Source organism: Chrysemys picta, chromosome 2 (genome assembly GCF_011386835.1).
Source record: "Chrysemys picta bellii isolate R12L10 chromosome 2, ASM1138683v2, whole genome shotgun sequence".
In the NCBI taxonomy this organism is placed as follows: Eukaryota; Metazoa; Chordata; order Testudines; family Emydidae; genus Chrysemys; species Chrysemys picta.
Window position 1 is genome coordinate 220485857 of NC_088792.1, and position 15179 is coordinate 220501035.

Below are 15179 nucleotides of genomic sequence, written 5' to 3' on the forward strand. Positions count from 1 at the left end.
CTAGACTGTGTTTTTTATAGTGTATTTCATGCCTGACTTAACAAAATGCAAAATAGCATGCTTTGAGGTGCACATCACCGTGTGCTATAGATTTAGGTACAGCTTTAGCAGGTGTACTTCTTTTCACCTGGAAAAATCATTTAATATTCATTTTAACATTTACATTCCTCTGCCCAAATATGGCTTATTTTATTTAGTGCCTCTGTACTGTAGCTTTTTCTTGGCCAGTTTGTTAGTTGTTTCTTGATAGTTTGTTTCTTGATAGTCCTTAGTAATTTTACTCTGAATAATCAATCCATTAATAGGTCAAATACTGGAGTGTTCATGGAGCCTTGCCAAGAAGAAGCCACCTGCCCTTGATGGGCGGCAAGGCAAAGCCTAAGTGTCTCCTGATGAGAAACCCAATCAAGGGCAACATTAATCACAGATACCCTTCAGGGGCTCTGATTCCTAGTGGCTATTTCCCAGCTGTGACTCAACTGGAGAGACTGCACAGATCCAAGCAGCCAGACAGGATTTTCCTGAACAAGAGCTACAACATAGCGCTGTCAGCTTGGGAAATTATGAAGCACAGGATTCTCTTTACTTTCTCCATTCCCTGAAAATCAGGAGATGAAACGAGGAAGAGGAACAAGGGCAGAGCTTACTCCTCCCTCTAAGTTACAAATTTGTGGATGTGCATGTGTCAAGGCTGTATCCCCACTTTGAACTTTAGGGTACAAATGTGGGGGCCTGCATGAAAACTTCTAAGCTTAACTACCAGCTTAGCTCTGGTTTGCTGCCACCATTTCCCAATTAGATTCCCTCCCTGGGAAGCCCTGAGAAACCTTTCACCAATTCCCTGGTGAATACAGATTCAAACCCCTTGGATCTTAAAACAAGGAGAAATTAACCATTCCCCCTCCTTCCTTTTACCAACTCCTGGTGAATACAGATCCAACCCCCTTGGATCTAAAAACAAGGAAAAATCAATCAGGTTCTTAAAAAGAAGGCTTTTAATTAAAGAAAAAGGTAAAAATTATCTCTGTAAAATCAGTATGGAAATTAACCTTATAGGGTAATCAAACTTAAAGAGCTCAGAGGACTCCCCTTTAGTCTTAGGTTCAAAGTACAGCAAACAAAGATAAACACTCTAGTAAAAGGTACATTTACAAGTTGAGAAAACAAAGGAAAACTAACACGCCTTGCCTGGCTATTTACTTACAAGTTTGAAATAGGAGAGACTTGTTTAGGAAGATGTGGGGAACCTGGATTGATGTATGGTCCCTCTCAGTCCCGAGAGCGAACACACAACCAAAACAAAGAACACAAACAAAAGCCTTCCCCCCCCCCCCCCCTCAAGATTTGAAAGTATCTTGTCCTTTTATTGGTCCTTTGGGTCAGATGCCAGCCACCTTACCTGAACTTCTTAACCCTTTACAGGGAAAAGGATTTTGGAGTCTCTGGCCAGGAGGGATTTTATAGTACTGTACACAGGACAGCTGTTACCCTTCCCTTTATAGTTATGACAGCATAAGGTGGCTCCTTAGTGTCCCTGTTCTTCATTGCGAGAGCTTCCTGGGTGTTAATGCAGTCACTGGGCTGCAGTAACCTCAAAAGGCACTTTTAATTCAGTTCCGTAAAGAAATGATGAACTAATACAATGGAGACAATTCTGATATTGTTTTCTGAGGTTTACTTTTAACATATACTGAGTAAATAATATGTACCTTACATTTGTGCACTGTAAAGTAAAAGCACAAATGTATAACGTTAGTACAAAACTTCACATCACTCAACATTCAGATGGGGAATATACCCATTGAAATGCCTGCCATACTGGTGGGGATAATAAAAAGCTGTATACTATAGACCATCGGTTCCCAAATTGGGGGGGCGCGCCTCCCTGGGGGGGAGTGAAGAAATTCCAAGGGGGACGCTTGGCTGTGAAAGTTTCATAAAGGAAAAAAAAAATTTATCAGCATAAATTTTTGTATTTATTTATTTAATAGACCAACAGACAATACATTATACATATTCTGTATACATAATAATAACTATTCATAAAATTGTCCAATTACAGGCCTATATTATTTAGTTACAATAAAGTATTAACTATCTTTTTGTTTTTGATTATGAATATAAGTAGACAAGAATAAAGGTATAACATAAAGTACAATAATAAAAATACAACTATAAATAAAAGTATATAACTGCAACGTTTTCAAATTTCATACCAGGAAATGTGAATCTATATTTATTTATTTATTGCCTTTCGCCGTGTAGGAGTGCCATTTCGGTTGGTGGGGAGGCCGAAGAACGATGTAGAAAGCGATGGAACTTTTTAAAACTTCCTAGCTCGCTCACGAGAGTGTTTGAGACTGTTCTATCATGAGAGTGGTTACCTCCACCACTCACCGTGCAAGCCCGGCTACTTGCCAGACTGGTGATGGGGTGTATATATAGGGCGTCACGCGTCCATACGTAATAGTAGTAGTAAATAAACGTTCACAATAACTCAAATTAACTTGCATCCATTAATATTCACGAATCAGGAAAATTATTTTTATAGATTGTTTTTATTAATATATTATGGCCGCAATTAAGAAAAGGAAGTACGATGAAGACTATATTAAGTATGGTTTCACCGTCATGGAAAAAAACAGGATCTATCATTCTCAATGCATAGTATGCCACGCAGTTCTCAGCAATGATGCCTTGAGACCCAGTTGTATTGAGTGACACTTGACAAAGAACCACAGCACTTTGAAAGACAAACCAAAAGAGTTTTTTTGCTGCTAAACTTCAAAATTTAAAACGCATGAAGCTGGACACTGCTGGAGTTTTTCTTCAAGCGTCATCCAAAGTGTAGAAGCATCTTATGAACTGTCATTGCTCATCGCTAAAGCCAAGAAAGCGCACATAATAGGAGAAACTTTTGTAAAGCCTTGCTTGTTGAAAGCAGCTGATACTGTGTTTGGTGCCGAAAGCAAGAAAAAATATCGGAAATTTTGCTTTCTGACAATTGCGTGAAACGTTGCATCGATGACATGGCGAAAGATCTAAAACTTCAAGTTGTGGAGGCAGTGAAAGCTTCTCCTTTTTTCGCAATTCAGTGCGACAATATCACTGATGTAGCACAATGCTGTCAGTTGCTCGCCTATGTTCGATGCATTAATGATGGAACTGTGAAAGAAAAACTGCTTTTTTCAAAGGAATTGATTACCACATCAAAGGCTTCTGATGTTATGAAAACGGTTTCTGACTTTTTTGAAGAAAATGGACTTTCATGGGAAAAACTGGTTGGTGTACGCACAGACAGTGCTCCAGCGATGCTTGGCTCTCGCTCTGGCTTTGTGACATTGGTGAAACAAAAATATCCAGCTGTAACCACGACTCACTTCATCATACACAGACCAACACTGGTTGCTAAAACCCTTCCAGATGACCAACGTGACTCATAGAATTTGGCCATCAAAGTTGTCAATTTTGTGAAGAACAGCACTTTAAATACGAGACTCTTTTTGCAGCTCTTTGCGCGAATTTGGGAGCGGATCATAAAATTCTTTTCTTTCACATGGAGGTATGATGGCTTTCCAAAGGGAACATGCTTTCAAGATTATTCAAACTGAAAAACGAAGTGGAAATTTTCCTCATGCAACAGAAAAAAGAAGAGTTATATCATGCATTTATGGACCAAACATTTCAACTTTCACTGGCATACCTCGTGGACATTTTTGAATATTTGAACAGTCTCAATTTGAAGCTGCAAGGAAGCAACGCTGCAAACATTATAGCGCACCATGATGCCATCAAAGCATTTACAGAAAAAATCAAGCTTTGAAAAGTTCGAATGCAAGCTCAGATGCCTAACTTTTCGTCTTTTCCAACATTTTAATCACTCGCTGAAAATGAAGGTTTCCAAGAACTTTGTAAAGAGGATGCGAAGAACAAAATTGTGTTTCATCTGGACTGCCTTGCTGATGAATTCATTCGCTATTTTCCAGACAACTTTTCTGGCAGCACCCGTTCATAAATTAGCATGTAATCCGTTCAACGTTGATGTCGATTCATTGCCATAAGTATTGCAAGAACAAGCACTCAAAATGAAATACGATTCAAGTGCGAAAGATATTTTTGAAAAATTAAACCTGGAGGAATTTTGTCATAAAATATTTCCCAATTTACCCAAAAGTTGGAGAAGAAGCTCTATGTATTATTCTTCCGTTTTCGTCGATGTACCTCTGTGAAAAAAGTTTTTCAAGTTTAGTCATAATAAAAACGAAACAAAGGAATCGACTGGATGTCAAAAATGATTTGTTTTGCACCCTTTCATCCTCAAACCTAGGATTTCCCAACTCGTGAAAAGCAACAGAGTCCTGTGGCACCTTATAGACTAAGAGTTGTATGTTGCTTTTTACAGATCCAGACTAACTACCCTTCTGATACCCAACTCGTGAAGAAAATGCATCATCATCCTTCACATTAAATTTGTTTTGTTTATGCTATTTCTTATTTTAAATTACATTTGTATTAAATTTTTGTGCCAAGAAAAACTATTTGTGCTTATTTTTAATTTTTAATAAAATATGTTGTACCAAGTTTTTGTGTTTATTTTAAATTTTATATCACGAATTGAATTTGTTGAAAGGGGTGTTGGATGATGGTAATGGAGAGGTGGTGGGCATGAGGGTTTCTCAAAAATTAAAAAGGGGACGTGATGCCGAAAAGTTTGGGAACCAATGCTATAGACTATCTTGGTTCTTTTGGGTGTATTCTGTCATTTGCCTTTGTTGCCACTATTATCCAAGCCTAGATTTTTACGATTATATTATTCTTGTGAGTATAGTTAGCAGAGGAGATGATCTACAATTAATACCACTTCTTCTGCATAGCGTGTAAAACAGAGACTGAGTAATATAACTTGTAGGAAATTTTAGTTTACCTTTGTTTTGTTTTAACACCAATATTGTAAATGAGCAAGTAAGACCACTTCAATCGCCCAAATTATTAATGGCATACGTGGTGAAAAGAGTTTCATCCAAACTTGCCAGTGATGAGTTTGGCCCTCTTTTTCAACATCCCTATTATAAAACTCTGTGGCAGGAAAAGGGCCACTACCTAGGCCTGACCCTAACGGTTTAATGCCGCGGCCAATTACTTCTGACCTATTAGCGGAAGCAGTGGAAACATAAAGGACTGCCTGGGAGCTAGTAGGGAGGGGCCCAGCTGGAGCTATGCCCACAGGTCTGTATGATGAGACTCTTGGTTGTAGTGCTGTCTTTGTTTTGCTACTGTTATTTTTGTTTGAACTCCTTGTAAGACCTCATAAAGGTGGCCCTAGAAAGAAGGGACTGTGATAATCAGGGTCCAGATAGCTTGGGAGAGAATAGGGGGCCTGAACACCAAAGAATAAGCAATTGGAGAATAAATAACTGGTTGTATATGATATTACTGTGTTATAAAAGTGTATCAAATAAGGTATTTTATGAAAGCTGGTGACACCCTGGTGATTAATATCATTGTGAAATGTTATGTATTATCACTATATGAGGAGTTATGGATAGCCATTGATATTATGCTTTAAAGTCTGTGACCAGACAAAGAGAGAAACAGGTTTTCTCCCAGACAGGAGTGAAGGTAGCCATCTACCTGTCTCCAATGTAAATTTAGCATTATGGAAGCAGAACAATAGAAGGCCCATTTACAGAGAAATCCACAGGGGGATGGGAAGTCAATAGGAAGGGAAGAACAGCTGGAGGTCATCATGACTCTGGGGACAAAACAGTAAGTATGGAATGGGGAACACAGCTGCTCAGATGGTAGGGGCAAGATACCTACCCTGGTAATACTGAGAGCATAATGTAGTAAAATTTAATTCCATGAGCAAGTTAGAGGTATTAAGAAAAGAGATGTGTCATTTGATTTGTAAGAATCTACAAATCATAATTCCAGTGGTGTTACCCTCTGTGGCTTGGCAGGAGGGACTCACTGCTCCCCCCCGGGTCCTCCAGTTGGCAGACATTTTGATAATACTATTTTGTCAGAAATGGATCAAGTTGGGTATCATTCAAAAGCCCTTTCTCCATGAAAACAATGGTACCTAACATAACAAACCTAGAACAATTATATGAAAATTGTTTAAGAAACACACAATTTGTTTAAAATGTTTAAAAATCAACTTTTTTAAAATTATACTTTACCAAAGGGATGCATAGCCTACATAAAAAACTGGATTTCTTGGCATCAAAATTTGTAGACCTTTGTGGGAAAGTGAGTGAGTCATGAAGTCAGGAAGCTTCTTCAAGGAATGGTTCTTTGCTAGTCCAGACAGCACTTGAGGTTCGGACTGGTCCCCCTTAGTATGCTCCTGATAGCTGACCATAACAGTAGCATGAAGGGTACCTTTGCCATTTGCTGTATCTTCTAAGATACCTAAGTTATTAGCAGCACAAAATATAAACCTACCCTTGACAAGGTCTGGGGGAATGTACAACCCTTCATGCAGTGCCCCGTAGTGAATAATCTTTTTTTGTAATTTCGGTCTCCAGGCAAAGTACTTTGTCATCATAGTCAATGGAGAAGCCAATGCTGTACATCAGCTGCATGAGGAATTTGCTTTGGGTTTTGGAATGAATTGTTAAACTAACAGCCACTTAGAGAAATTACACGTACAGTGCACATTTGTTGTGTGTGTGTTGGAAGCCTGCCTTTCACTCAAGCACTCATACATGAGGCTTTGTGATAAAGTGGTATCCTTGTGCGCCCCTTCCTTTCTGTCGTACTTGCCAGTGCTGAGGTCACTGCAATCACCAATACACCACATAGGGAAGAAGTACAGGTCCTTTTCAGGTTTTGCGTCAGCTATGGAACCCTGAAACTCCCACATACTGCAGGACAAAATGCTTTTCCATAAAAATGTAACTGCTGCAAACAGAGTCTTCATATTACTGTTGACATCAGCACATTTTTCTGCTTTTGATGGTGACACATCTTTTTCAGCTTTTAAGGATATGTGCTATGATCGATTTCTGCAAATAGGATTGCTAAAAAGTATGTCTCTATCCCACAGTTCATCTTCAATAAGTGCTTTAAGAACCTTTCTGTAGGGACCGGGGTGTGGACAGTCATGCCAAATAGTTAGTCAGGTGCCCAGAACCAGAGTCAGGGTTAGGGCTGGGGTCAGAGTCAGATGCCAAGCTTAAGGTCAAAGATAGAGTCTGGTGCCAAGTCAGGAGTCAAAGCCAGAGTCAGCGGTACAGCAGGGGCTTGGAGTGAGGCAGGAAAGCAGAAACCAGGAACAGATTGGGGTCTGGAATAAGGAGGACAGGAACAGGCATGGCTCAGGAGTCAGGCAGGTCGGCAGGGTCTGTAGTAACAGCCAGCCAAGGATTCATCTAGTTGCTTGGGCAACTTCCTGTGCCTCTTTCTGGTTTAATAGAGCATCCCAGCAAATTGGTGGAGCTGGACTTTCCCCCCAATCAGGAGCTTTGTGGCCAGGGGGCCTTTGCAAGCTAGAGCTTCACTGGCCCCCTACTGCACTAGTTCAGGGAACTGCTAGGAGGCAGCAGTCGTCTGAGCCTGGCCTGGGTTTGAGGATCATGATCCCTCACATTTTGTTCCTCTTCAGTTCCATTCAAAGAAGCTATTTCTCTGTACTTAGCCTCTACATCAGCCAATGTCACTGCTTTCTATCCATTAGAGCCTATTAACTTTGTAGGACCACTTATATCTTTTGAGTGCATTATGCAGGATTCTGTATCGTAACTTGTTCTGAGGTGTATTTCTAAAATCACAGCAGTGTCTTACATGAAAAGAAGTGGAGTACTTGTGGCACCTTAGAGACTAACAAATTTATTAGAGCATAAGCTTTCGTGGGCTACTGCCCACTTCGGATTATACTCTAATAAATTTGTTAGTCTCTAAGGTGCCACAAGTACTCCTGTTCTTTTTGCGGATACAGACTAACACGGCTGCTACTCTGAAACATGAAAAGAAGTGTTACAAACGAGAAAAATCATCTGGTCCCCACTATAATTGAACATTTTTCATTGCTTTCAACATCACCTTCCAGTTCTTTACTATACTCCCCAATTCTCTCCTTCCCCAGAAACCAGAGTACCAGTAGGTATCTCTTGAACTGTGCTTTAGCTGCCTTCCCTGCAGATTTTTTCACATTATTCTTGTTAAACAGTTCAGCTCAGGTTCTGTAGTTTTCTCCTTTTAGTTCACATTGTCTATTGGATGAACACTTCCCCATTGGGAAAATATTATCTGTCACTTTTACCAATCCCTTTTATAATCTAAAAAAGGTTTTCCTGGATTACCACAAAATATCTTTTTAAGTAAGAACAAGCCTCAAGTCCTAGCCTTTCCACATATTTAATATTTTTGAAATCACGTGTTAGTGCTTTATTGTATTCTACTTAGTAATTCTGCCCTTCTCTCCACAGTAAAGCAAGGTAACTTCTGTTAGCTTTCATATGTTGCAATCTGTGAATTATTAGCAGATTAAAATTAGTCAATACAGTAACTCAGATCTAGTTACATTTTATTTAAAGGAATAGTAATTATTATATCCTATTGGGCATTCTTTGAGCAATACTCATCAGGGTTAGTCTGTGATCAATATAAGTATCTAGTGCTCTTTCAAGTAAAGTTGCAAAGGCACTTACCTGGCAATTAATCACTGATTCTTAAGGTATGTCTACACTTGCAGAGTTTTTGCTCTGTAAATTTCACCAGTGATAGGGAACCAGTAAAAGTAAAGCACTAGTTTGTGTACTCACTTAATTCCTCAGGCATCAGAGAGTGTTTACATTAGCAGCACTTCCACTGGGGATGAGAGCAGGACGCTAGGGCAGCTATCCCACAGTACAGGTCTCTCCAGTTTGATGATGGGTCTTGTGGGAAGGGGGGGGGAGTGTGATTGTGGGGCAACCTGGGTCCCTGCACAGCCTCCTCTCCCCAAACACGGACAAGCTCCAGTCGCTCAGCATTGCTCCAAGCAGGGGATCCTTTGCTCTGTGGAGCAGGCATTGTCACCTGGCCAGATAAGTGAGCACTTGCCAAGAAAATAGGAAGGGGAGTTTCAAAGTTCCCAAGGCTTTAAGGGGGTTGGGTGGATGTCTGTTTACCTAGCAGCAGAGCTGCTGGCTAGAGTGGTCACCTAAGCACTGTGGAGTATCCTCAGGAGGCTAAAACCTGTGTAAACAGGAAGAAAGTGTCTTCACTTGCCACGGCTCGGGGAGGGGGCATAGCAGAGGTGAGTTGGGGTGGGGAGCCCTGTGGCAGCTCCCCTCCCGCCCTGAGTCACCCCCGTGGCAGCTCGCCACCCCAGCTCACCTCTGCTCCGCCTCCTCCCCGAACACGCTGCCCCCACTCTAATTCTCCTGATTGGTGCTGCAAGCCTGGGAGGCGGGAGAAGTGGAGCGCCGACCGCGTGTTCAGGGAGGAATGCTGTAAAAAAAAATGCTGTATTTATTTTGGGATAAATTAATTCAGGTAAGCTCTTTGTGTGCCCCATGACATCCTTCCTGCTATCTATCCATAAGCAAAATTACAGTGTAATGTAGTACAATTCTCAGCAGCACTTAAATTCAATTAATGTTTTTTTAAAATGCCTGCACGTAAATCTGAATCAATTTTTTTTTATGAAGCACAAACCAAGGTTATCAGTTGTACTTCTTTCCTCTAGTCAAATGATTGAATCCACAGCTGTCTCATTGCAGTTTATTATTATTATTATTATTACAAATATACAAAAACTTTGACACAAATTGTTTAGTTCTGTGGTATTATGCAATATTGTTGGATTTACAATTACCCCGAAATGCAAAATTAGTTGGATCACGGTTGTTGAAGACTTCCCAGGGGTGGGCAGGGGGAATATTGTGCTATCCTGCAAGCAATAAAAGTATATTTTATACTAGTGTTTCCCAGACTTCTGAAACCTGAGCCTCCCCCTTCATGAAAATGAAACCAATTGTGCCTCTTGCAACCCTTCCATCTTCTAAAGGCCTATCCTTCATAACCTATATGTCTTTTGCACCCTGATCCTGGCTAGTCATTCCTGCTCAGCACTTTGGAAAATGCTGTTGTAGATCGTCATAACTTGATACTTTCTCTCCTTTCTTACATGCTTTGATGAGCAGTGAAACAGTTAACAATGTTTACCTTTTAAACTATTGTTCTTTATATCTGAGTTAGTACCCATTGATATGAATGGTGCAGTTTATACCTCAAAGCTATAGCTTCAGGCTCTTTGCAAGAAGATATCTTTGCATCTGTTGCTCTCAGATAATAGTTAGAAGCTTTTCTTCACAACCATAGCAATTAAAGATTTTGTTTTTAAAGAATAGAGATAAAAGAAAAGTGGAGTTTCTAGAGAAGAATTGAGTCTGTCCACACCTCGATCATTAACTATTTTGGGGGGAGGGGCATTCCACAACTCATATTCTGCTGCTTTAAAGCATTGTTGTCTTCACATTTTCTTAAGTTTATTATATCTCAGAGAATTTAACAAGGTTGCTTGACTGCTCTCATTTGCTGCATGGAGTTTGGAAACTCTGATTTGCTGGCAAATGGTGTGAAAACAGAAAGAACTGGGACATCCTAAACATTGGTTGAAACCGCTCATATGCATTATGATACATTCCTTTATTACATGATCACATACTAATTTTTCCACAGGAACCTTGCCTAATTTAGCGCACAGAGTGATGTATAAGGGGGTAGAATTAAGGTTACCCAGACAAACGTAAATTTGGCATTTCCTAACTTTTAAGTGCTTTACTTTGTAATCTAAATAACTTTCTTTTAATGTAATATTTATGAATAATAATAACAGCAGAATCTTTACAAGTTCATAATGAACCTCACATGTACCTGTTTAAGGTTCATGAACAATGAATCTTTCCAGTGTGTTGCAATTACCGAAATATCTGTGCTAACTGATAATATTTACGCTAATGCACTGAAAATTTAACGTCCAGTAATGATAATTATGAAGTGTATAGGAACATTCAGCTAGTAAGATTACTGAATTGACTTAAAAAATCCTCAGACTATAATATTAGATTTAATATCTAATTACATATTAAATTAAATCTTAGTCTGTTGAGAAAAACAAGGGAAAACTATGTGCTTTGTACTCATAATACCTAGTATCAATATAGGTTCCAGTACAGTATTGGTTTCTGTTCTTAAGCTTTAGGTATTATTTAATTGTACTTGCAGAAGAAGGGGTAGAAAAAGAAATGGAACACTACTTTATTATAATGAGTGTTGGTTCATATTGCAAAGCGGCTTCTATGGCAACACCCTGTTTTCTCATGCTCAGAGCTTTCTGAATTTCCATTCTTGGGTTCTGTCTGAAAATATTTTTTGTTGGAAAATTGGAGTAAAATCCCTGGCAGAGTGGTGAAAATTCACTTCTCCCAATGTTTAAAAACAAAAAATATTCTAAACAGATTTTTTTTAAAATAAAGCACAGATGGCAGATGTGTGAAACTTGGCATGAACTTAGCCATTGTAATTGAGAATTAGTTTGGGGAGTTGAGAAAGAACTCTGGAGCAATTAAAAATTCACTTCTGAGCATGGCCAGAAGATATCTGCTCAGATTTTTACAGAGATTAATGAAGACCCACCCATTTATTACATCACTGCACAATCCCCCAGCCGGGTTTCCTACTTTCGGGCTGTTTCAACATTTTGCACAAGGTTGTAAATGTTTCATTGAATAACGCAAAAAACTCTAGATAAAAACCTCAATGTCAGGGACAGGAGAAAATTACAGTCTTAAAAATATGACAGATGAAGTCACTTTGGGGGATCTGGCAATTTTTGTTGATGCTACAATATTCTCAGCATTCTTTAAAAAAATCTATTCTAGCACTCTAGAAATACCGTCCAGAGTGACAGAATAAATGGTCTATAAATGGACCCTATATATTGCTTGGCAACGTGGAAAAAAGAAGTCATCAAAGTGTTCTCTTTTTCTCCTGTTGTTTACATTGAAATAGATGGACATTTATATTTCAGTGGGAATTCTGAATGTATTCAACTCAGAAATTCAACCATATTTGCCACAATGCACAATTCTTTTATGCATGGAGCACGTTCAGTGTTCAACTTCCCACCATAAAAAAGAAAGCCAGCCATGTTTGTAACCTTCTGTCATACAATTAAGACCACTTTTGTAAGCTCAGTAATGCGGATGACTTTGTGATGTATTGTTTTGTCTCTTACGTTTAATCTCTTTGCTTTCACTTTCAGGAGTTGGAATTTTCCAATCTATTTGCAGTCCTTCACTGCATCCACTCATTCTTCGCGGCCAAAGTGGCTTGTTTGGACCCATTGTATGTAGGCAGTCAAGCCGCCACATCTGCTGTTGCCACAACTTCTGGTACTGGCAAATTAAAGTATACTACTTGACATCTTGCATTTCACCACTGCCACTTACCAACAGTACATAACAATGTATAAATATTCATCAAATTTAGACCTTTGGGGAACTGCGAACATGGAAACCAATCCAAGAGGCAAGCCATGCTGCAGTTTCAGCAGAAAAATGGTCACATGGGATCATACATTCATCTCTGTTCTGCAACTCCAGTAAATAATCCTAGCTGAAACCCTGGAATAGGATGGATATGCTTTTAGTATGATCTATTTGTACTTATATAGTGCTTTAAACAACACTGGAAGCAAAAGGAAAAAAATGACACAGTGAAGCACTTAAGTATTTAATAAAATTTTCAGCTGTCTGTAATAATACACAACTAGAATTGTCATTTACTTGTTTTCAGATGTTTTTATATGACAACATACAAAGCTCTGAGTATAACGTAGGGCAATATCATAGTAGTATAAATGATACAACAGCAAGCAAGAGGCATATCGTTTATGACAACAAGGAGATAAGCATGAAAGGGCATTTGTGTATCTCCTCAAAGAAGAAAGCACTTTAAACACTCTTGTAAATTCATACTGTTTTCCTATATGGAAACATGCTATTGTTGTTTATTTTGTTGTCATTCTGTTCTAATAGTAATGATAAAGTTATAGCCATATTGGTCTAGCACATAAAGACAAATATAGTGGAGAAACTTTTACAGACACAGGAGCCTCTTCAAGTCAGAATAGGTGGGATATGAATTTGATTTCAATTATAAATTAAGTACAAGTTAGTGACAAGTTGCTTTGTTCATTCTCCTGTTTTAAAGGGAAGGAGGTCATGTAATTGAACAGTATTTGTACACAAAACCTGAGTTTTGAATTTTGTTTCAGATGTACATCTAGCACATTGTTTCAGTATGTAATGTTGATTTCATATCACAAGCAAGGAGGCAAGAACTCTGTTCCACTCAGGCTCTTAACAAAACAGGCACTAGCAGGAACACTAGAAAAATGATTCCATACCTTGAATTCTTCTTACCAATTAAATGATATTATTCCTTTTTATTTATGTACTTATTTAGTTTAAGATGGGAACAAATTAAATAAACTGCAAAGCTAGAATAAGTGACATAATACACAATAGCTTTCTGTATTTAAAATATGACGTAATCCTGGACTACATATTGTACATATTATTCTAAGAGCCTCATTTCATGATGAATGTAAAGCTCAAGGAGTAAATTTGGAACAACTCTCCATGCATCCAAAGATACATTACTTGAATACCATTTTTGCAAATGACTTTAATTTTGAACTAGCAGATATATCTCTGAACATGGTCAAATTTGGGGAATATTATTGTGATGTAGCTGAAACCTAGTAAATTGTGGGTTTTTTTAAAACATGACCACATAACTCAAAAGAATCAAATATTTATACACCTACAGTAACACACATGAATTTTATAAAAAAATAGCCTGCTGCAGCTGTAGCATGTGCGTATTATTTTAAATACTAATCATTATTCTGTTGTTTCTTGTTAAAAATAAAAAAATTAAATACTTTAATATGAATATAAAGTAACAATTCTACAGTTAGGTCCCAGCCCTTCAATTTAAAATGTATGGGCAGACCCCTTGCACATATGCTGGGATCCATCCATGTGTCAGAAATTGCAGGATCAGGGTCTAAATCCTCCATGCGTGCTACCAGCTACAAACGTACATATCACGTGAGGGTTATGGACATGTTTTTTATAGATCTGCCTTATGTGCCAGACAGGTTAAATCTATCAATGTTCCAGGTAATGTATAATTATTTTATATTCAAACATAAATTTAGAGGAACTTTTTTTTTTTTCAGAAGGGGCACAATTCAAAATGAATTTTTTGGGACATATCTGGTTGCTTGTTTTTCTCTCTCTCTCTGCGTGATTTTTATCACCAGCACTTGGCTTTACCCACATAAGAGGGAACCCACCTTTTTGAAAGTCTGCACATGAGACTCACAGTAGCTGCCTGACTCCCAGGAACATTAAGTGGAGTTACAGTGATTGCCCCATTAAAAAAATTGCCAGCACATTTTACATAGTTAGCATGGTTATTTCTCATACTAACTACTGTACTGTTGTATCTCAGCTACTTGTGTAGTAACTGTTGGCAAACTGATTTTTAATAATTTAATTTATTATTAATAATAAACTGTTGTATGTGTATAAACTCAATACGTTGAAGGACAAATTCTGTCCTCGTTGAAACCTATGAACAATTCTCATGGACTTCAGTGGGGCCCAGGATTTGGCCCTTAGATAACATGAACTCCAGATGTTTTGAATCTGGAACTGTCACCATCTCAGGGGTTAAGCATAGTAATTGGGCCTCTTTTCCTGTCAGGAAAGCATCAAGTGGGAAAATTATAATGCAAAAATGACAATTTTAAAAACAGGAGACCAGTTTTATTTTAAGAATAGTTTTACTGCCTCTGTGTTCTCAAATCTGTCCCCCTTTTTCAAAATCATTATTATGGCTCTCAGATATTGCAGTGGTGGTGTAAATAAATACCTAGATAAATAGATTTTTGGTGGTACCAAAACTAAAAATCAATCAACATATATTGGCCTAAAATCTGTCCTCAGTTTACACCAGTACACATTATTCACAGGACTCCACTACTGGAACTGAAAGCAGAATTTGGCCCAACACAATTTACGAGGTTTTCTTTAAATTCATATCAAATTCTGAATATAGCACCATATATGAAACATAACTGATAGCATTCCATGTGAAAGCACTAAGATTTG

The 15179-nt window shown here is 38.4% G+C and overlaps 1 protein-coding gene and 1 pseudogene across 6 annotated transcripts in view; both read left to right on the plus strand.

Annotated features, from left to right (window-relative positions):
- SNTG1 (syntrophin gamma 1) overlaps positions 1 to 13391 on the plus strand; it is a 790136-nt gene extending 776745 nt beyond the window's left edge. For all 6 annotated transcript variants that reach the window (XM_008168521.4, XM_042857030.2, XM_008168520.4 and 3 more), the window contains 2 exons: positions 12257 to 12386; positions 12484 to 13391. In XM_008168521.4, the coding sequence (XP_008166743.2) occupies positions 12257 to 12386; positions 12484 to 12599 (246 nt within the window). In that variant the 3' untranslated portion in view covers positions 12600 to 13391. The remainder of the gene's footprint in view (positions 1 to 12256; positions 12387 to 12483) is intronic.
- On the plus strand, positions 2143 to 7836 carry LOC101944734 (protein FAM200C-like; annotated as a pseudogene).
- Positions 13392 to 15179: the final 1788 nt, after the last annotated feature.